At 38.0% G+C, this 21,350-nt stretch overlaps 4 protein-coding genes across 5 annotated transcripts; 1 reads left to right on the top strand and 3 right to left on the bottom strand.

Annotated features, from left to right (window-relative positions):
- Positions 1 to 2,098: 2,098 nt before the first annotated feature.
- zgc:193726 (uncharacterized protein LOC561161 homolog) lies at positions 2,099 to 6,486 on the bottom strand. 2 transcript variants are annotated; one of them, XM_067491086.1, is made up of 4 exons: positions 6,327 to 6,486; positions 6,202 to 6,252; positions 5,243 to 5,281; positions 2,099 to 4,868 (listed from the first exon to the last, which is right to left on the bottom strand). In XM_067491086.1, exons 1-4 carry the CDS (start codon positions 6,401 to 6,403, stop codon positions 4,721 to 4,723), a joined length of 315 nt encoding a protein of 104 aa, XP_067347187.1. In that variant the 5' UTR covers positions 6,404 to 6,486; the 3' UTR covers positions 2,099 to 4,720. The 2 variants fall into 2 exon arrangements, with proteins under 2 accessions (XP_067347187.1, XP_067347188.1); XM_067491087.1 differs by having other exon boundaries at positions 2,099 to 4,847; positions 6,327 to 6,484.
- A 606-nt stretch (positions 6,487 to 7,092) lies between these two features.
- On the bottom strand, positions 7,093 to 8,670 carry atp6v1f (ATPase H+ transporting V1 subunit F). Its single transcript, XM_067491085.1, has 2 exons — positions 8,405 to 8,670; positions 7,093 to 7,533 (listed from the first exon to the last, which is right to left on the bottom strand). The coding sequence occupies exons 1-2, from the start codon at positions 8,560 to 8,562 to the stop codon at positions 7,332 to 7,334; spliced, it is 360 nt and encodes a 119-aa protein (XP_067347186.1). The 5' UTR covers positions 8,563 to 8,670; the 3' UTR covers positions 7,093 to 7,331.
- Positions 8,671 to 9,415: 745 nt separating this feature from the next.
- On the top strand, positions 9,416 to 10,954 carry lamtor4 (late endosomal/lysosomal adaptor, MAPK and MTOR activator 4). Its single transcript, XM_067491088.1, has 4 exons — positions 9,416 to 9,571; positions 9,737 to 9,820; positions 10,546 to 10,663; positions 10,743 to 10,954. Exons 1-4 carry the CDS (start codon positions 9,569 to 9,571, stop codon positions 10,838 to 10,840), a joined length of 303 nt encoding a protein of 100 aa, XP_067347189.1. The 5' UTR covers positions 9,416 to 9,568; the 3' UTR covers positions 10,841 to 10,954.
- Positions 10,955 to 12,363: 1,409 nt separating this feature from the next.
- On the bottom strand, positions 12,364 to 20,580 carry LOC137106986 (ADP-ribosylation factor 4). Its single transcript, XM_067491084.1, has 6 exons — positions 20,340 to 20,580; positions 19,903 to 19,983; positions 19,381 to 19,490; positions 18,175 to 18,246; positions 16,925 to 17,050; positions 12,364 to 13,967 (listed from the first exon to the last, which is right to left on the bottom strand). The coding sequence occupies exons 1-6, from the start codon at positions 20,404 to 20,406 to the stop codon at positions 13,881 to 13,883; spliced, it is 543 nt and encodes a 180-aa protein (XP_067347185.1). The 5' UTR covers positions 20,407 to 20,580; the 3' UTR covers positions 12,364 to 13,880.
- Positions 20,581 to 21,350: the final 770 nt, after the last annotated feature.

The following is a 21,350-nucleotide window of genomic DNA, read 5'->3' on the forward strand; positions in this document are numbered from 1 at the left end:
TAAATAGTAAATTGATCATCCATATGAAACATAATTTTGCAACTCTACAGGTAAAGCATTATCATGATCAAGTTGCCCACCCCGGCTATCACTTTACTTAGGGGTCTATTAGGTCAACTGGACTGTGGATAATTGGAAGTAAGAGAGTTTTAGCTAGTTTGATTCATCGGTGTGGAATAAAAGAAGAACAAAAGATGTCACTAGCAGAACCAGATCAGAACATACAGAGTGTAAGCATTGGGCCATGATATTTACACATCTGAGCTCCAGAGTGGTTCACACTCAAGTCATAGAAACTATGACTATCTCGAGCTTGATCAATGGCCTGCAATGCTTTACTTCCATCAGAGGCCCCCACAGAACAGTGCAATCAGATCTTGTTACAAATTTCATTGTAACAAAATCATTTATATTCCTCCCTCCACCTCTGCAGAGGGCACACGTATCATTATAAACTCGGGCACAGCATGACATCAGACCTGACATCCTGACGCCCCTTTATGATCTCCGGTACTTCAATCATGCAGCCCTCTCCAAGACCGCCCCAACCTTCACACCGTATTGTGACACCAGGGTGAGAAGACACTGGACCTGATGTATTCAAATGTTTAAGAGGACTACAGCTCTTTTGCCCCTGTCTGACTGTCTGCTGCTTCCCAAACAACAAGCCATGGGTCACCAAAAACATTAAAATAATCCTAAATGAAAAGAAGGCAGTGTTCAGGTCAGGTGACAGGGAAGCAGTGAGGGAGCTCCAGAGATGGCTGTCGGTAAAGATTAAAGAGGGGAAGGAGGCTTACAGAGGATGCTTGAAGAGAGGCTCCAACAGAAGGACACCAGAGCAGTTTGGAGTGCCATGAAGAGCACTGGGGGTACAGAAAGTGGCCCGCCCCAGTATCCCCAGCGACAACAGACCTGTGGCTCTAACCTCCCTTGGAGAAACTGGTGCTGGACTTCTTCCGGCCTCAGGTGGAACCATCTCTGGACCCCCTCCAGTTAGACTCAACTGGGGGTGGAGGATGCCCTAATCCACTTGCTACACTGCATCTCCACCCACCTGGACAAAGCTGGGAGATCTCTAAGGATTATGTTCTTTGACTTCTCCACTGCTTTTAACACAAGCCTGTTGTGTTAGTAATCCTGTTGTTCTGTTTGTAAATTTTGAAAACTTCATTGATAATTCTGTGAATAATTCACACCTCATTAGCATAGGTCACATTAAACTCTGAGAAATTTGTTCCTGTAAAAACTTTTTAAAATGCTGCATAAAAAAAATCTTATCTATACTCGGGTCAAATATCACATAAATAATCTAACAAACATTATCAACACAAATAAAATCAAAGTTTCTCCTGTTTAAATAAACTGATTTCATATAGTTTTTTCCAGTTTCAACCAAATGATTTGATTTGATTTCCTCTTTCTTTCCTCTAAAATACTGTTCATATAACGAGTTTAAAAAAACTGTGACGTGACTGCGTCTCCCTACAGTTAACCAGATGAACTACACCAGTTAAACTAGGGACAGACAACTCGTTCTGGCTATTTAGGTTAAAATTGCTCATCAGCAGAAAAAGAAATTGCGTGAGTTGGTCACCTGTCAGGTTCTCACATTACCTGTCGGTCTTTCTCTTCTCCTCTTTTCTTTATCTCTTCTTCTCTTGTTTTTCTCCTCAGACCATCACTCTCGCTTTCTACCGTCCAGAACAACAGTTTCCGCCTCTCAGCCAATCCACTGCTTCCTGCAACGCTCCTCTAAATCTCATTGGTCTATTTAAGCCACGGTTAGTTACGCCATTTTGTTTGGTCGTCGGACTTGCATGTAATTGGTTTTTTGCCATAGGGAGACCAATGACTTCGGTGGGGCGGGAATTAGCGGTGAGAAAATTCGCAGCAGCGTCCTGCCACGTCCTCGGAAAGTAAAGTCTAAATATTATCAATAAATGAACGAGTTTTAATTTCTATTCTTCACATTTGAAACTTCAGAGTAAATTATCAACATATAAAGAACATGAAATGGTTTTGTCTGAAGTCTTCATACTATTTTAAATAATCATCATAACATTTAATGTGTAATGGTAAATATTTAGGATTCAAATTCCAAGATTTAAACTTTATTGATCCAATTGGGAAATTGTGTTGGCTTGTTACAGCTGATTTCTATGTGAAAAGTAGCAAGGAAAGGAAAAGACCTCCACCAAAGACAAAGTACAAATACATGAACAAAATACTGATCAATCACTAAGAAAAAAAAAAAAAACAGCTAGAGGATTAAATGTAAAAGAAATAAAAACAATCCTATTTGTCCATTTTGACTATTAAGTTGAACACTTTAATGGCTCTTGTGTTGTTCTGTAGATCACTTGACTGTGATCAGTCTCTGTCTGAAAGTGCTTGTCTGTGCAGCCAGCACACAGTGGAGTGGGTGGGAGGGATTTTACGGGAGAGGAGTTTGGACATTATTCTCCTCTCAGCCACAACATGCAGAGGGTCATATAAATATCATGAAACATTTAAAATTTGACCTTCAGCTGTAAAATTGCCAGAGGAAGAAATACACAGCATTGCACAAAATAAGATTTAATGGAATATATTTTGGGTAGCATGGAGGTGTTAGCACTGCTGCCTCAGAGCCAAAAGGCCCCAGTTCAAATCCCCGACCTATTGCAGCCTTTCTGTGTGGAGTTTGCATGTTCTGCCTGTGCTTGTGTGGGTTTCCTCCGCTTGCCTCCCACAGTCCAGTGAGACCTGTCCAGGGTGGACCCTGCCTCTCCCTCAATGACAGCTGGATAGGCTCCAGCCCCCCCTCAACCCTGACTGGGATGAGCAGCTACAATATTGGATGGATGAATTAATTGTAAAACATCCAATAAAAACAATTTTGTCTTTTATCCTTTTTTTTCATTAACATGACAGTTATTGTTTTCATAATACCACCTAAGTTCATTGTTAAATGTATCTTTTACATTTGATTTGTTTTCATCCAAGTTTTGTGTGGATTCTTCTTTAGATCCTTCTTTTCCTTTGTTCCTTTATTTTGCTATCGAGCGGTACAGATGACAATCTGTTTTGTGGAGAATTTTCTTTATCTGTATTAACAATGTAACAATGAAGGAACAGTAGCAGCTTAAAGTAAACATCAGGTTATTGCCACCAACAGTTTGTAATCAGAGGCGGCCACATTTTACGCAGAACTGTCTGATGCTGTGCTGGGAGTGCCAAGGAGGGGTAAGGACCAGGATTATGGAAACTCTGCTCATGTGTTTGATCAGTTCTTGTCTGTATTTAACTGGATCATGTGGCCCATCGTCACATGAGAACAGTTGGTCTTTAATCATGTTAGACAGGTTAATTTTTCAGAAACACCCAGAAGTTGTCTTTGTGGAGCTTTGGATGATTTTCATGCAGAAAGATAAAACTACTAAATATTTTATTTCCAACTTATTTTCTCAGTTTGACCTTTGACTATTTTGCAGCTCAGACAGAGCAAACCTGTGGAAGAGGTAGTTCTAATATTTTGGCCCCCTTATTCATTTTATATATGGTGGCCAAAACATTTGAACCATCTCTTAATATAATACTCTCCAGTACAACTCCACTACCCAGGTCATGGTGTGAGGTGTGACCTCAATAATAAATAAAGAGTAGAATTATCACCTTTCTGACAATTTTTAACCTAAAAACTGAGAAACTGTAATATTGTAAAAGTTGAATGGCCGAGGTGCTGTGTTGGGTTGCACTATATTATACATTATATTATTATACTAATAAAGTGGCGTATATTTGAGGGAGTGTATATTTAACAAAAAAATGGAAATGGCTCCTCGGATCCATTTAACTGACAACCAAGCAGTCACAGAGGCTCGCAACTTGTCAAACCAAAAATCATAAATTAAAAGATTTTACAGCAAACAATATGAAATAAATCGAAGGCAGCACAGTGGTGCATTGGTTAGTACTGACTCCTCACAGCCAGAAGGTCTCCAGTTTGAATCCCTGGTAGGTTACATGTTCTACTTCTTCTTGTGAGGGTTTCCTCTGGGTACTATGGTTTTCTCCCATAGGCCAAAGACATGCATGTTAGGTTATTTGGTGACTCTAAATTGTCTGTGTATGTCTCTCTGTATAGGCCCTGAGACAGACTGGACCAATCTGCCCAGTGACAGCTGGGATAGCCTGTGGTTAAGATAATGGGTGGATGGCCATATTTTTAATGGTTAATTGCTGTTAAAGGTTCACTTATCTAAACCACAGATCAATATGAATATATAAATGTAGCCTTTAGTAATGATAAACTGTGTTTCCAGTTTTCTCAGCTTTCACCTGGCATTTGCGGACCAGTTATCGAGCTCTGATTGGATAGTTCACAATATAATTAGGGCCTGAAATATTAATTATGCAAACCTTTTAAAGCATCAGGGTCTTATTAAAGAAGCAAACATTTTCTACTACAGCTATTTGTGTTTAATTCTGATAATTGAAAGTTGCATGTAGATTAATTTAGCAGCAGTTGCTCTGTTTAATCTTTCTGCTGTAAAATATTTTCTTCAGATTGTCTGACTAAACTTTGTTTTTGCTGTTGAAAACTGTGGAGCATGTTTTCACCTCAGTTGTGTCTCCGGTTTATGTAGAAATTAGAAGATAAGACTATATAAGCTGCAGAGAAAACAACCTTGATTCTGCTGCCATGTGACAATGATGGAGATGATGTAAGATTTCGTCATTTCTTCCCGTTGCCATATGGGTCGTTGGTGGCACTGCCAGCTTTCTCATCCCCAACCTGCAGAGCAGAGCCGATGTTCACCGTCCCACAGGTAGGTAGAAAGCAACGTTGGAAGACACTTATTCTAAAGATGGAGATGAGACAACTGTTTACAAAAGAGACAGTATAGTGGTTACTTTCTTTACCTGGTGATGCCGTGATGAATGAAGCAGGGAAATGAGCCAAAGAAATTCTAAAATTCATTTATATAGTATATATGTTTTTTAAGTGTTGCTTATTAAGTTAGAAAAATTGGATACTAGTTAGCTCTCTTACCTGTATTAATGAGAATTAGCTGGTTAGTGCAATTGGCTGTTAGAGTTTCAGTCTTTTAAAAAGGGCTAATCATCCAACTATAACCCAATAAACATTTTATCTGAAGATAGAATTATTTCCATAAATTAAAGATCTTAATATACCTGTTAACAGTACAGGTATATATCTTCACACACATTTAAACAATTCTAAACATTTACTCACTTGGGAAAATCAGAAATGGTGATGTTAATTGTGTCCTTCCTGGGAAAAATAAAATCAAACAAGTATTTAAATGTCACATATTCCTTTTTAAAGCTGTAGCAATGCTTGGCAAAATCATTGCTTTTTATAATGAAGGTCAGTATTGTCATGATTATGTCAAAATGTTTAAATAGTTCTGTTTATTGTCAATTTTTCTGTGTCTGATAATCAAAACACACAAGTACTGAGTTAAATATATCATAATTACTTAAATGCTCAGATTCTATTTATAGATCTTTAATAATGTGTTAAGGACTTTTTTGTCATCACTGTAATAATTGTATTTTAGAGAATTCGAAGCACACAGTAGAACAACTGTACAATTAAACATACAAGATGTAGAGGCGATCTTAAAAGCAATCTGATGTTCCAACAATTACTTCACTCCAGAGATCGTTGTATGACGATCATTGAACATTTATTGTATTTGTTTCTCAATTTAGCCGATAACAGACTAATACTACTATACAAGTTTACAAACAGTAATTTTACAAACACGTTTACAAAGCAATTCCATCAAACAAGTTTCTCAAAGTTAGCTAAATTTACAGAACCCATTTCTTATATCTATACTACAGAACAGCCTACACCCTGAACTTTGTTGTGGTCCCCACTACCTTGTAGTCAGTTCCTTTGCTCCAATTACTGTCTCTTACTAAAAAGGTAAACTACAAAAGCAAACTATAAAGGCAAGAATCAAAGCCATATGATGTCATTAATGACATCTTCAGTACACCTATACATATACTCCCTAATCTAATTAACCCTACAATACACAACATAACCAAAACATAGTAAACCCTGGTTGGCTCATACACAAGATATGTACACTAAATAAAATTAGGACATTTCAATAATAATTATTAAATATGATTCCTTATAAAAGAAACTATAGATTAAAATGTTTCCTTCAGACTCACCTGGTTGAGTTTTCCTCCTCATTCAGCACGAGAGTCACCTGGTCTCCATGGCTACAGACAGAGAACAATCATCATGATCAAATTTAAGTCACTGATTCAGCATCTGATATAAGGACTGGTCTCACCTGGAAAGGACATCTGTAGGATGAGAAGGAGCAGCAGAAACCATCACCATCATCATCATCAGGGCAATGAGCTTCATTGTTGCAGAGACAGAAACACATCTATGATTCAACTACAGCTAGTTTTATACTGAGCCCAGCTGAAGGTCAGTTTGTTCTGCAGCTGACTGATGAGGATTCTCAGGGTCAGTTCAATATTTACTCTAGGATGTTATCACCTGCTCTCACTTTCATCACTTACAACCACAGTCCAGGAAAAACAGAACACCAGATGAGTCCTGAGAACAGTGACAGCTTTATAGGAGTTGATGGACTTGGTTTTTGTCCTGGTGCACAGTGCTAACTGTGAGACCGCAAATACACAGGTGGGTGCCTTTCTAATGCCTGTCCAATCGGGTGGAGTCCATTGAAGTTGAAGCAAACAGCCTGATCACAGCAAAGCACCTTTGTATAGTAGAATAGTATATATAGAATAGTATAAATGTGTAGTATAAATGTGTGCAGATGTAACAATACAGGAATAAAGTATTAAAATAAAATTCTGTCTTTTATACCTTAGAATCTTAGTCTCAACCAAATCCTGAGTAATTAACTGTAGAAAGTATTTACATGTGTGTCATTTAGTGAAATAACTGAAAAACTGTTCAGAAACTTTATAGTAAAGTAGAGAGAAATTATTATATTCCTATTCAAAATCATATTGTCTTATCTACGCAGAATGTTTGAAGCAAAGTTTGGGAATTTAAATATAAAATAAATAATTAAGATGTTCACATCTCATAATGCCATTTATTTATAAGTTAAACATCTGAACAAACACAAACAGGAAACTTTAAATTTATCCTCAGTCACATGAAAACTGAAACATGTTCAGTTCCCTGGAAACTTCGTGTTTTTACAGAAACCGGAACCAACTCACTCACACAGATAATTTATCACTGTACAGAACAACATCAAGGACACAGTCAACAAACAGCCTGTCAGGGTTTTATTGGGGGGGAGGGTTGTTTATCGGAAGTCTTCGGCGGAAAACATGCCCTTGGCACGGCGCAGGATCGAGTCCTTGGACGCGTCGTATGGATGCTCTTTGGACGGGATCTCGAGCACGGCTGGGATCGACTGGAGGTGGGCGTCGATGGCGTGACGGATCATCTCTGCGATGAACTGATTGATGAGGATGATGCCGATGTCGTTTCGTGTCAAAAAGCTCCTGCACAGAAAGAAAGATTGATGACACTACACGTTATTATCAATTTATTAATCTAAACATAATTCTACAACGTTTTCAGTGAATTTTATATAAAATATTTGGCTTTTTATCTCGAGTTTCTTAATTCACGTCTTTGAATTTCCTGTAGGGTTTAGCGTAAAAAGTTTTGAATTTAATAGTTATCACAAATAACTACTTTATAGTTGAAGATATCTCCTTCATATAACGAAGTCTAAAAAGTCAAAATAGTTCGACTTTCAGAAAATCTGAAAATGTGTTTCATTAAATTTAATTTAAATAATTTCAAGATGTTCCTGATAATTATAAATATTTATAGCCGATCGGTAACTCAAGACACTGAACCCCTAACAGCCCATTACCATCCCCAGCTGTGCAGTGCAAGTCCAAGCCCGGTTGGGGAGGGTTGCGTCAGGAAGGGCATCCGGCGTAAAAAAAAAAAACAAAAAAAAAACAACAACTGGTAACTAAACTCCCAACTACCTGTGTTTTGAATGGAGTCTGGTGTGAGAGTTCCAGGATAAACACATTTATTTACAGTTCAGAGAAGCTAAATGTGGGTTTACTGACCTCTAAAACTACAGACCAAACTCGATTCAAGTTATTATGAATTCAACATTGTTATTAAAGCTATAAAAGTAAAAGCGTACTGGGATTATTTGCTAAGTAATCTACTTTATGGTTCATTATATTTAGAGCAGAAATCTCGGTGGTTAAAAATTTTTTTTCAGCCAACGAAGAATCAGTAAATTTATCAGTAAAGAAATTGTTAACTAAAACAGAAAAAGGCCTGATTTCAGAACAAAGCCTGGTCTTTTTACTTGAAGACGTCGGAGAGCATCGCTGATCTTACTTAAAGGTTTCCTCGATCTCCGCTATGCTTGTGTCCTTCTCCACCACCAAGAAATTCGGTTTTCGGTTCTTGTTCAGTTCCCCAATTCCGCCGAGCAGGAAGCCGGTGCACGTGTCCTCATCCCCAATAACAGCGATCAGCTTACCGCGGCCGGCCATGACGGAGGCAAAAATCTGTCGCTGAAAATCTAACGATTAACGGAGAAACGGAGATAAAATTTTAGCTTCTGAACGACAGGTCACATGAGTCAGCTGACCGCCACTTCCGGCAGAGAGCTGTCAGCGCGCGCTCTGCTGCTCGGGGGGAGTAACTGCTAAATCGAATATGAACACATTGTGATTGAACAGAGTTTGGGACACACGCACTTTTATCTGTTGATGGTGTTTTCCATTAAATGTTTGGAAATTGATCACAGAGTCAAAATAAAACAAAGATGATTAATTTAAAGCATATTCGAGCACAGAATAATGGTCACAAAACCCTTTGCATTTTAAACTTTGGGTTTCCACCTCCATGCTTCACTGATGGTGTTAGGCAGGCATCTATAATTTTTTCATGAGCTCCGCTTCTGACACATGTTCTTCGCTTGGATCCAAACACCTCAAACATTGACTACTCATCAGTCCACAAGAGTTTGTTCCAGTCATTTAAAGTTCACTGTTTGTGCATTTTGGCCCTGATACATAATCATCTTCATAATTCAATAACTTAACTACAGCACAGCATCGTGATGCATTTAGGGTGCTCACTGTGAATTTCCAACTCAAACGTTTAAATGTAGTTTGATTATACAAATATTTTCCCCTTAGTATTTAAGTGTCTTTTTTATATATTCATTACTAGTTGTGTTAGTAATACTTATGCAAAATCGTTTTTATACCAACATAAAATATACATTCAGTATACATTTATATTTCGACAATAGGTTTTTATATTTTGACAATATGTGAAACAAAACAGCAAAGTAAAAGAAAACATAAATAAGCAAAGAAATGAAATGAATGTTTAAATACAAAAGCCTAAACACCTCGTCAAAAAAGTATCCAATAAACAAGTAATATACATTAATTCCGACAGCACTTGAAGGCCTCAACTGTCACGTGAAAAATCACAAGAAAACAGGAAATACAGCAGAGCAGCAACAATTTGTAAAAACAGAAGAACATGGTGAGTTAAACATTTATAGTTTTTGATTGTTGTCTTTTTTTTCTAAAGTTGTTGTTTTTCTCTCACAATGAATCTATTTATACCGGTTACATGTTAGATTTTGACTTTACAGTTAGCTCTTGTTAGCTGTTGAGCTTTTACCTTCTCCAACCTTGTGGTTTTCAGGCTACTGCGGCTATCACTGCTGGTCTAGAGCGGATCCCGGATCAGCTTGGGTACCTGGTCATCAGCGAGGACGGAGTTCTGGCCGTGAGTGTCTCCTTTATCTTTAAACAGAAATCCCAGACTTTACATTTCAATGTAATGTTGATCCCCATCTTAACTCAACGGAAAAGCAGAGAAGATATTTTAGAAATTAACAGGAGCTTCTGGTTTATTTGTTGCTGGATTATTCATATTTCAATTATAATGGTATATTTGATTAAAATGCGGCGTTTTTGTTTTTTTATTTTAAAACGTAGTTTGGTGTGGGGTTATTTTAATCGTTGACGATAATAGACACGCAGAACCAAAACTCATTCAAATATCCGTTTAACTTGTGTTGCTACTTGTAATTTTGCACATAGCCTAGAAAAAGACATTAAATTAATTAAAAGATCCTGTTCGTGAATGTATTCCCACATATATCTCTTAATAACACACTCGTTTGTATAAATAACGTTTAATTAATAGAATAAACTGAAGGAATACACCCCACCCACACTCCACAAAATACATATACCCAAGATAATGGATATTTGTGTGAACTAAGTGTTATTTAATGGTATATTTGTTGGTGGTATCACTTTGGGTACTACCGTATTTCTTGGCCCCTCTGCCAACCCAGAAATTGTTTTGCAAATTGCATCCTTTGTTGGAGGGACTAAGACATGAGAATAAAACTTTAGGGTGAGAACAGAGGAAACAATTTAAGGTAATAGGAAGCACCGTTTCAGTCCAGTCAGACATGACCTTTCACTTCTGCACCTGTGCAGTCTGCAGGTGAGCTGGAGAATGATGAACATACAGCAGGTGTAATGATGCAGATGGTTCGAACTGCGTGTCGCTTCAGGCTACCTGGATCAGCAGATCCCTGCTTCAAACGCATGTCAGGTAACATAGCATACAAGTGAATAGGAAATGCTCAGCTAAGCTCTCACCTGGACTTACCTTTGCATGTTTCTGTTCTCAGTGATTTTGGAGGACTTTGTTTACACAGTCACAGTTTCTGGTCAGAAAGTGTTTGTGGTGAAACGTCAAAACAACCAACATGAACCGATCAATGTGTGATGGCCTCAAGACGAGGAGGAGGATGAAATTCCCTGGATACTGTGTTTGTTTTATTGAGTTTTTTTGTTATTGCGTGTTTAATGTTTGTGTGATTGAATAAAAGATTCAAACTAATTTCTGTCTTTTTAAATCTGCTTTTTCTCAATTTTGACATTTGGTCAACTTTCATGTGTAGTTACATTTGTTCTTTAGTCATATTTGAATAATTTAACAGAATTTCCTGAAGTAAAAACTAAATTCACAAATCACACAGAGAGCCCAACCTTTCCTAAGGGAAGAAAATGTATTTTGACTCAAATAATTTAGCCTTAACTTAGACCCATCTAATTTAATGCAATCTTTAATTGAGTATAACATAAAATGTATGAATGACAAACTAGTAAGGTGCATCTCCAAACTTGCTTAAAGAACTGATGTTTCTAGATCAATATACATTCACGGGTCACTTCTCACCTTGGGCCACTGTAGCTTAGTTAGTAAGGCTTTCGTCCATGGACCACAGGGTCAGAAACTGAACCCCAAGTTGCTTGCGGTAGGATAGGTGAGATCCTTGCAGGGCAGCTTCTGCCATCAGTGTGTGTGTGAATGGGTGAATGAGAAGCATCATTGTAAAGCACTTCAAATAAAAGTGCTATATGAGTAGCCATTTACTTCATTAAAAGGTGACTTCACAAATTTTCCACTTGCTCTCTTTGACTGTAGTTTAGGGTTTAAATGTATATTCATGAAAATGTATTTTCATAAATGTATATTTTAAACCTACCACTGACTTTCCTGTATGAAAATGTCTGCTTCTAGCTAAAAAACTCCTATAGATGACATCACCCAGAGGACTTTTTCATCATAAGGAGCTCAGATAACATCTGGGGGAGCTCTGGAAAAGCAGGTTGACCATGATTACAAACGCCATAGTATGAGCAACAAGATGACATAATCTGAAGGTTCCTCCAAGTGATGTCATCTGCAGACATTTTCCTGCTAAAAGTAGAGATAATTTGATATAGGTCAATATTAATGAGAAGTTTAATAATATTTATATACACCTACTACCCAAACTAGAGCTAAAAGAAGCAAGTTCAAAATCAGTGAATGTGTCGGTTTAAGTACACCTGTACAATGCAATCTAACTCTACAACGAAATTCACTTTTGCAAGGTTATAATTTCTCAGGTTTTAGGTTGAAATTGTCAGGAAGATGATAATTCTACTATGCAACAATACAGTATGTTAGCAAAGATTCTCAATCATTCAGGTTTGGTTAACCGAAGGTTTATTAATGTCAACTGGACTACTTTGGTTAGAAGAACGTTTTGCTACTCACAGAAGCAGCTTCTTAAAGAGGATTAAACCTTTGGATAATTCTACTATTTTTATTATTGAGGTCACAGTGGGTGGTGCGGTCATAATGCAGGCCAGTAAATTAGGAGGTGTTTCTAATATTTTGCCCCCCTTATGACCTCAATAATAACAAAAAAGGAGAAATTATAACCTTCTAAAAGTAGGATTCATGGCAGAGCTCCTGAATTCAATTGAAATCAACTTTATTTATATAGCGCCAATTCACAACAAAGTCATCTCAAGGCACTTTACAGAATAAAGTCAAGACTATAAAGATGTATAGAGAGAAGCCAACAATTGCCCCCTTAAGCAAGCCCTAGGTAACAGTGGGGAGGTAATTTTCCTTTTAATAGAAAAAAAACCCCCAGCAGAACCAGGCGGTCATCTGCATTGACGCCAATTCACAACAAAGTCATCTCAGGGCACTTTACAGAATAAAGTCAAGATTGTAAAGATGTATAAAGACAACCCAACAATTCCCCCTGGAGCAAGCCATAGGCAACAGTGGAGAGGAAAAACTCCCTTTAACGGAGGAAACCTCCAGCAGAACCAGGCTCAGGGTGGACGGCCATCTGCCTCGACCGGTTGGGGTGAGTGGAAAGTGAAGAGAGAAAAGAAAATAGCAACAAAAACAACAACAAAACATCAGGCAGGTTGGTAGGACCAGTAGCTGCACACTGGAAAAAACACAGCTCCAAAGCTGGGGACACCTGCAGAAAGGGACAGAGAGAGGGAGACAGAGAAGGAGACATAGGAGGAGAAAGGCAACTACAAGAGAAAGAAGACACAAAGTCAATTTCATACAGTGACAAATGTGGGCGGAGAGGAAAGAGGCCCAAGAGGAGGAAAGAAGCTCAGTACACCGGCGGTTTGGGTCCCCCAGCAATCTAAGCCTATAGCAGCACAACTATAACTAACTATAAGCTTTATCAAAGGGGAAGGTTTTAAGCCTACATTTAAAAGTAGAGAGTGTGTGAGATTTTTAGGCCCAAATACTATGACTTCAGTTTTGTCTGAGTTTAGAAGTAGGAAATTGTGGGACATCCAGTGAATGTATAGTTGGACTCAGTGAATGCCAATGAATGTATTTTATCTATTCTATCGATGACAAAATCTGAAAAACCACATAAAGCCAAAATCTGGAGAAAAATTATGAAAAATTATTAATATTGAATTTAATCAAATTTATTTGAATAAATCGAAAAAGCAAATATCCGTCAAACAGAAAAACCTTTTATTGCATCATCATCTCAGTTTCTTCTTCACATTAACAAGGAAATAACGAGGCCTCAGGCTCTGGAATGAGTCATCACAGGTAATTGTCACCTGTCCTAAATCCCACCCCCTTCCTACAGATAACTGTCACCTGCTATTAGCCCCGCCCCTCCTAATCCACTTCCTGTCATGTGATTCAGAGTTAAAACATGCGGATTAAAATGAAAATGAAAACCGGATTTAACACCTTCAGGAAGAACAGAAGAAGAGGATGATGGGAAATCAAGATGAGCTCAGAGTCCATGACATCACTTCCTCCTACAGACACATTTATAACTTAAAAAAAAAAACAAAAAACAAAAAAACAACAACAACAAAACAAAACCAGTCCCGTGTAACACCGTTCTTCATCCTCATCCTCCTCAGTTTTTACATGGTGACATCAGTCAGTGACATCATCTGCTGCTTGCCGTTACCTCTCAGGTGGTCTAACGTTTCGACAGCTCATTGGACAGCCAGTCTAGGCCCTCGTACAGGCCTGTACCCTGAGTGGCACAGGTGGCCTGGACATGCCACTGTGGAAGAAAACAAAACTATAATTAGATACACCCGGGGGATATTCTTCCTACATGGCTTAAATCCAAGGTCATGCTGGAGGTTCTAATCCTGGATCAGACTTTATTGCAAGCGAATTAAGGACTATCGATAAATCAATTTGTATTATTTTTTTTTGGTGATCATCAGACTGCTGCTGGAGATAGATTTATCAGTTTAGATTTATTTAGACCCACATTCAGTGGCATTGCACAACATTTATAAATGTGTTTTTTGTCATCACCCCATTTTCTATGGTTTTCTTCTTTTTACTGACTAAACCAAAACACAGACCCGCTCCTGATAGTCTGCATAAATTTGTTATGAAACATTTTGTGATCTTCACCAAAGTCACAAATATCAACAAACAATATTTCTAAGCTGGTAAAACGAAAACAATCATGATCTTCCATCCATTATCTATAACAACTTAATCTGTGTAGGGTCACTATGGGGACTGGAGCCTATCCAAGTTGTCATGGGGCGAGGGGAGGTGTACACCCTGGAATATCTATCCCAGGGCCAACACACACGGAGAGACACAGACACGCAGGTTAATTGGTGACTCTAAAATTGTGTGTAACATGCATGTCTTTGACGCTTGCCTTTGGAAACAGAAGTGTTCCCACAAGCAAAGGGAGAACACAGAAAGGCGATGGTCAGTCAGGTGTACACCCTGGACTTGTGAACCCGCAACCTTCTAGCTGTGAGGAGGCAGCGCTAACCACTCCATCACTGCCCACAAACATGATCATTTTTTCATGTCTTTATTGAACACACGCAATAATCATACAAACGTAAAAGCAACACTACGCTTCGGATGTCACGGAACATCAATTTGTGTCAGTGTAAATGAAAAGAGAATGTTTAGAACTACCTTGACTATTCATAAAAGAGACAAGGTATCCGTAGCAGGATACTACGGATAAAGGAATTGCTCTCAAAAAACAACATTGCAGTAATCTTGATGTTTGTTAAATTCCACTATGACACACCACTGGAAAAATGTCTTGTGGACAGCTTAAAAACACTTCTACCTTTGTTTAAAGTACACAAACACTACGAATGCTTTGAAAAGAGAAGCTTGAAGTATGGTGGAGGAAGCTTCATGATTTGGGGCTTCTTTGCTGCCTCTGGACCTGGACCAGTTGCAATCAGCTGTGAAGGGGAAAACGCATACTCAAGTTTATCAAGGCTTTCTTTAGGTTAATGTCAGGGTGGCTGTCTGAAAGTTGAAGTTTAAAAAGAAGCCTGGTGATGCGGCAGGACAATGACCCTAAAAATCAAAGTAAATCTACTACTACTACTACTACACAGAATCCACCTTTTGGAGTGGCTTGTTAAGAGCCCTAGCCACAGTCCAATAGAAATCCTGTAATATCATCTCAAAGGAACCGTTTAACCAGACATCCTAGGAATATGGCTAGGCTGAGGCAGTTCTATAAACAAGAATGGTCTAAAATTCCTCCTGAATATTGTGCATTGTGGCTTGCTTGAAGTTACTGCAAGCAAAGGTGGCTCAACCAGTTATTAATGTTGCCATTACGTTTACCACCTTCATTTTGTATGTTTATAAGGTGTGTTTAGTAAAAATCCATGAAAGACGATTACTGTTTGTGTTTTACCAGCTTAGAAATATTATTTTTGTTGATATTTGTGGCTTTGGTGAAGATCAGATCACATTTTATGATCAATTTATGTTAAAACATAACATTGACAACAGAGCCATTACTTTTTCTTGCAGCTGTATTTAAACATATGGTATGTAAAATGACATGATGGAGGTGTTCTTAAGACTGAATTCATGCTCAATACCTTACAATTATGTCATTCGGCACGTGCTGAATGACCTCCATGTTAATGATGGGCACACTGGTCTAAGGGGACCAGAACCCAACCTTCTTCCAAGTTGCAATAAAACTAAGATAACTAATGTGATTGTAAAGACCAATAGCAACATAAAAGCAAGCGGAACTCAGAACATTTGTTTTACAATGTTAATATGCTGAAAATAAGTTTTTATTAACAGCTGTAATAATAGCTTTTTTTCCTTCCACAACCACCTCACACATTCAAATTTCTAGTGAAACTTTCTGTTCTACATTCAACATTGCCATGCTGAAACTTTATTTCTGGGCTACACCGATGAAACTCTTTATCAATACCATGCTGAGCTTGCTCATATGAGTGAACAAACTGAGTTGGCCGAGCTTAAACTGATCAGCTTTTCTGGAACTGAAAACTCTGAAGCCTCTTTCACCCATGCACCGGAATCCCTTATCTGGAGGCAGTGTATGTGCGAATGTAATGTATGAGTGAGACATTCCCTACATTATACAAATTATATCCTGCGAGCCCCCTAGTATTGCCTGGGGTGATTTCTCTATACATTGTCTGGAGTTCATATGTCAAAAGAAGCTTAAGTTTCCACCTGTTTGTTAAGTTTGATCAAGCCAGAGTTCAGATTTAAGCTTCGATAAATACCTTTCTGGGGATAAAAACCAGAACAGGTAACAAAAATGTGCTTTTTTTAAAAAATTATAAAGCACACCTGGACATGTTTAATGTTTAATTAACAACTTATCTCTGCCTTAAAACAATACACGTCCAATTAAGATTGTTTTTTATAAACATATTATTTTCCAGATAAAACTTGGTGAATGACAACAAAAATAGTCAGACCACGTGTTCTACGACCGAATTAATCAGTGGACCAACTGTCAAATCACAGGACGCCCTGTCCGCTGCAGTAAAGCATGACTACATTTCAAAAGTAGAAAGGTGTTGGGCAGTTTAAGAGGATTATGTTAGCGCCAAAACTTCCTGTTAATCTGAGTTATTACACACATTGATTTGTGTGTCAACTTAAAATTGACCTTTGTATTGACTGATAATTGATCTGAGTAATGACTGATTTTTAATGATTTTTGATCCTTACGGTTCTGCTGCGCAGGCTGTGCAGTCCCAGTTTGTCGGTGAGTTCACTGACTCCCATTGCATTGGGCAGATCCTGTTTGTTAGCAAACACCAGAAGAACAGCATCCTTCAGCTCATCCTCCTGGATCTGCAGAGAGAGTCATGTGACAGATGCCAAAGATCAATAGTCACGTGACTGATGATGTCAGCATTAACAACACTACGTGAACATTAAAACCTAACAACAACCACTAAATTGAATATTTTAATGAAAATGTAATGGTTCACTCAGTGACGTGTAAACAAATTCTACATGTATACAAGTTGGGTTCTAATTTGCATCCCCTTATTTTAAAATGGCAAAAAGAGCAAAATTATTTTTTCATTAACATAATATTTAATGAACATTAAGCTATGCCATGAACATGCCTAACCATGTTTCTAATCGGCTTTCTCCAACTGCGCATGTGATTAACAAAGGGCTGCAGACAGGAACGCGGAGCTGAGTGAAAATCTAAATGAAAGGAGAGCATTATGGGGCGATGCTTCAGTATTTTTAAAACAAAGCCTGCCAAAGGTCCAAGTGAAAATTAAACTACCACAAAGTGGCTTGTAAAAGTCTAAAAGAGACCACTTTCCCATGCCAGTTTTTTTTTAAATTCTGACGGTTCCCATTGTGGATCTGCTCTTTCTTGCACCTGCATCTCATCAAATGTAAACACTTTTCTGCCTCACTTGTAATTTGCTTAGGATAAAAGCATCTGCTAAATGTAAATGGATCAGCTGTGTCTTTCTTTTCACGCTCTCTGTGCTATCACTTTGCTGCGACACGAACACATGCAAAGAAGACAGAAAGCAGCATTTTCTGGCACTATACTGTTTAAAATCTGCAGGCGAGGCATCAGTAACCAATTTTTTTAAGTGCATGTAAAAAACATTACCCAATTCAACGAGAGAACTGATTTCTCCACATACCCTGGTTACTCAAGTGCAGGTTAACACACTCAGTAAATGGGTACGTGAACTAAACATAACACAATAATACACCCTCAACTAGTATAAATGTCCTGTCATCATCAGAAGTAATTAAAATGGTAAAGGAGTGTATAAATAAAAAGTTAAACAATAAAAACTAAACTTAGCATCCTGCAATTTTTGCAACTAATTTAACATCAATTCCCTCAGTCAGTAACAGAACATGATTCTCCACAATAACAACAAAAACTTTTTTTGGCATAAATATGTAATAAATAAAAGTGTAGTGTTTTTCACCATCTTGGAAAGCTCCTCGGCTGATTCTGCTACTCGCTCTCTGTCGTTACTGTCGACCACAAAGATCAGACCCTGGCAAGCAAATACACAGAGGTCAGAGGTCACAGTACAGGGGCTCAGAGTCCACATGTGAGTACTTCATACTGAGTTAAAACCTCAGAGCTGTGAATGACTTAACAAAGTTTTGAGACTTGCATTTCTACTTGAATATTGAGTTTATGTACTTTTACCATCTGAATTATTGTTTTAACAATGTCAGTACTTGTGAACAATTCTCCAGCTACACATTACAATAAGAAAAATTGTGTTGGCATATTTAGACCATTCTCTATTATTACTCCCCATTTGTGCAGTAGCTGTGACTGACTCTAAACTTTGTTAAGTTTGGTTGTTTTTCCTGTAGAATCAGAACCTGAATCCATTTCTCAAGTTTCTTAATGAGGACCTAGCCTCAGGCAGCAGTCATAAGAGGTCCAGTTCACTTACATAAACACACATGCAGAGCTGTGTGTGTGACCAAAACTGAGCAGCAGTTAGAAGATTAAACTTCTCCATCAGTTTCTGTCCTCAGCTTCTTCTAGTTTTCCACAGCCCATAATCTAGATCCTTAAGAGCAGGGTCCTCATTTGTTACCCATTCGTTTACAAAGCTTTGTGCTCAAAAATGTGTGCATTTAGAACCTCCCTTTACCAGGCCAACTAGAAAAATGTCCCTTCTTAAACTTGTATTACTGTGGATAAATGTATTCTAAATAAGAACACTCAAAATAAAGATCTGTCACATGTGAAGGTAATAATGGAAACTTGGTAAATTATTGTTCCTGCAGTTCCATTTATATTTAGAAGAAAAAGTAAACATTTGTTTTTACAGTTATGGTTAGGTTTAGGGTTAGAACAGCTGATAATTATCAGTGCTCACTGTGTGACGCTGTGCATGCACCACTTTGACAAAACCAAATTTTCTTCTTTAAACAGATCGCTCCTATGCACACATTTGGAACTTGCTCAACGCATGCTTTGTTGAAAGGAGTGTGTCCTCACAACTACTCATCATTAATGTGACCAATATCGGGGAACAGAGGACCTGTTCGATTCTACATATTAAACAAACAAGAAAACAAATGTGAGGTCAGAGGTCATGGTCATGTATGGAGTATGGGGAGAGTCTCTGGTTCAGAATTTGTGAGTTCTGCTTCTGGTTGAGTACCTGTGTGTTCTGGAAGTAGTGTCTCCACAGAGGTCGAATCTTGTCCTGACCACCGACGTCCCAAACCGTGAAACAGATGTTTTTGTACTCGACCGTCTCCACATTAAAACCTGTAGCACAAACAAGAGGTTATATTCTGGTTCTGTGTTACACAGACCCAGTTCTGGTTTACCCTAAGGACCTAGAACCTAGACCAGTACTTTAACACAGTGATAAAACACAGAGAATTCCTCATCATAGGAAATTATCTCAGACACTGTTTTTCACTTTTAACAACTGTGTTGTTTTTCTGTCATTTAAAGATTTTAACGTTTTACTCGTCATAGTGTTAGTACTTTTACTGGAGTATCTGAGTACTTCCTAGTACTTCCCAGTAGTTTACACACTATACCCCAAGTAAGATACTCAATCCTTGTTAGGAAAGTCGTAACTATTTGTTTGTCATATAATCATCCCATTGATTATTGACTGATAATTACAAGTAGTTGGGACGGTGGAGTCAGGTTATGGATTAATGATTACCTATAGTAGGGATGGTAGTGACAATCTCTCCGAGCTTCAGTTTATACAGGATCGTTGTTTTTCCAGCTGCGTCCAAACCCACTGAAACAAATCAAAACTCACAGTAAACATCACAAACTGGTGGTAAATAGCGCCACTACTATTAAAACTACGTTAGCTTAACATTATATTAACAGAAAAAGTGTTTTAACGTTTTAAACTGCTCCGTTAACGTTAGTTTGTTCACATTAGCTCTGAGGGTTAGCCTGAGACGATTAACTATGTCAATTTCTGTTTTAACATTTTCCGTTTACTTTAACCAGCGCGAGCTTTTTGACGGGAACCAAGATAAATTGGGCCTTTCTATATACAAAACCAATACGGTATAAATGTTGTTTAGTCCCCGCTGGTGTCCAGCCGGTTAGCCAGGAGCTAGTTAGCCTGGCCGCGGCACTCACCCATAAGGATACGCATCTGCTTCTTCCCAAAGAATTTCGAGAACAGCGACGAGATCGTCAAACCCATTCTGGTTATAATGTGCCGATTCCGCGGCAGTAGGATTAAAAACCTGGAGGCAAATGATGCGGTTACTCTGGTAGCAGCTACGGTCAAGGCAGGGAGTCAGAGCAGGGACAGAGATGAGAGAAACCGGAGAGGGTGCAGCTCCGCCTCGCTGCCACGTCCAGGCCAACGCGGAATAAATGACGTCACTGTTTTGAAAAAACTTTATTAACATGGCACCTTGACGGTGGCTTTCACGATCTACTTAAAAGACTGTAGATTCGGGAACCTTGTCATGTCATAATTTAAAATCACATTACATTTCCTTTTATGTTTCTATTCACCCATTAAGTACAGATTTTGTAGTTTACCATTTTTTTTATAAAATGTGGGAAATTAGAGTTATTACAAATTTGTCAACCACTGTTGTCACTGTTTTATTATCATTGTAGGCTATAAAGAATTTCTTAGCACAGGTAAAAGCACACAAATGTCATACATTTCTTGTTTTCTGTTATGACTAATTGAGTTTTATTGCAGTGTTCATTTTCTTTTTAATACATTTGGATTGTACTTAGAAAACTTTTAAGCAAAGTTTGTTTTTGTGAGAGAAAATCTATATTTTACAAAGACTGGATTGAAAATAAATATGAAAAAAACATAAGGTACAAAGTTATATTAAAATTTAATTTTTAGATTGATTGGTACTATTCAGGCAGCATGTTGGTGCAATTGTTAGCTGCCTCCCCATGCATGCATGGGCTTCCTCCAGTTACTTTACTTTTCTCCCATAGTCCAAAGATGTGTACATTAGGTAAAATGGTGACTCAAAATTGCCTGTAGTTGTGATTGGTTGTCGAGTTGTAAAACTTGATATTAATCATTTATACCCAAAGTATTGTAAAAAAAAAAAAATTATTAAAACTAAGCAGCGATACGTTGTATATAGGGCATATGGCAAATTTGAG

This window comes from Channa argus, chromosome 21, assembly GCF_033026475.1.
Source record: "Channa argus isolate prfri chromosome 21, Channa argus male v1.0, whole genome shotgun sequence".
Lineage (NCBI taxonomy): Eukaryota > Metazoa > Chordata > Actinopteri > Anabantiformes > Channidae > Channa > Channa argus.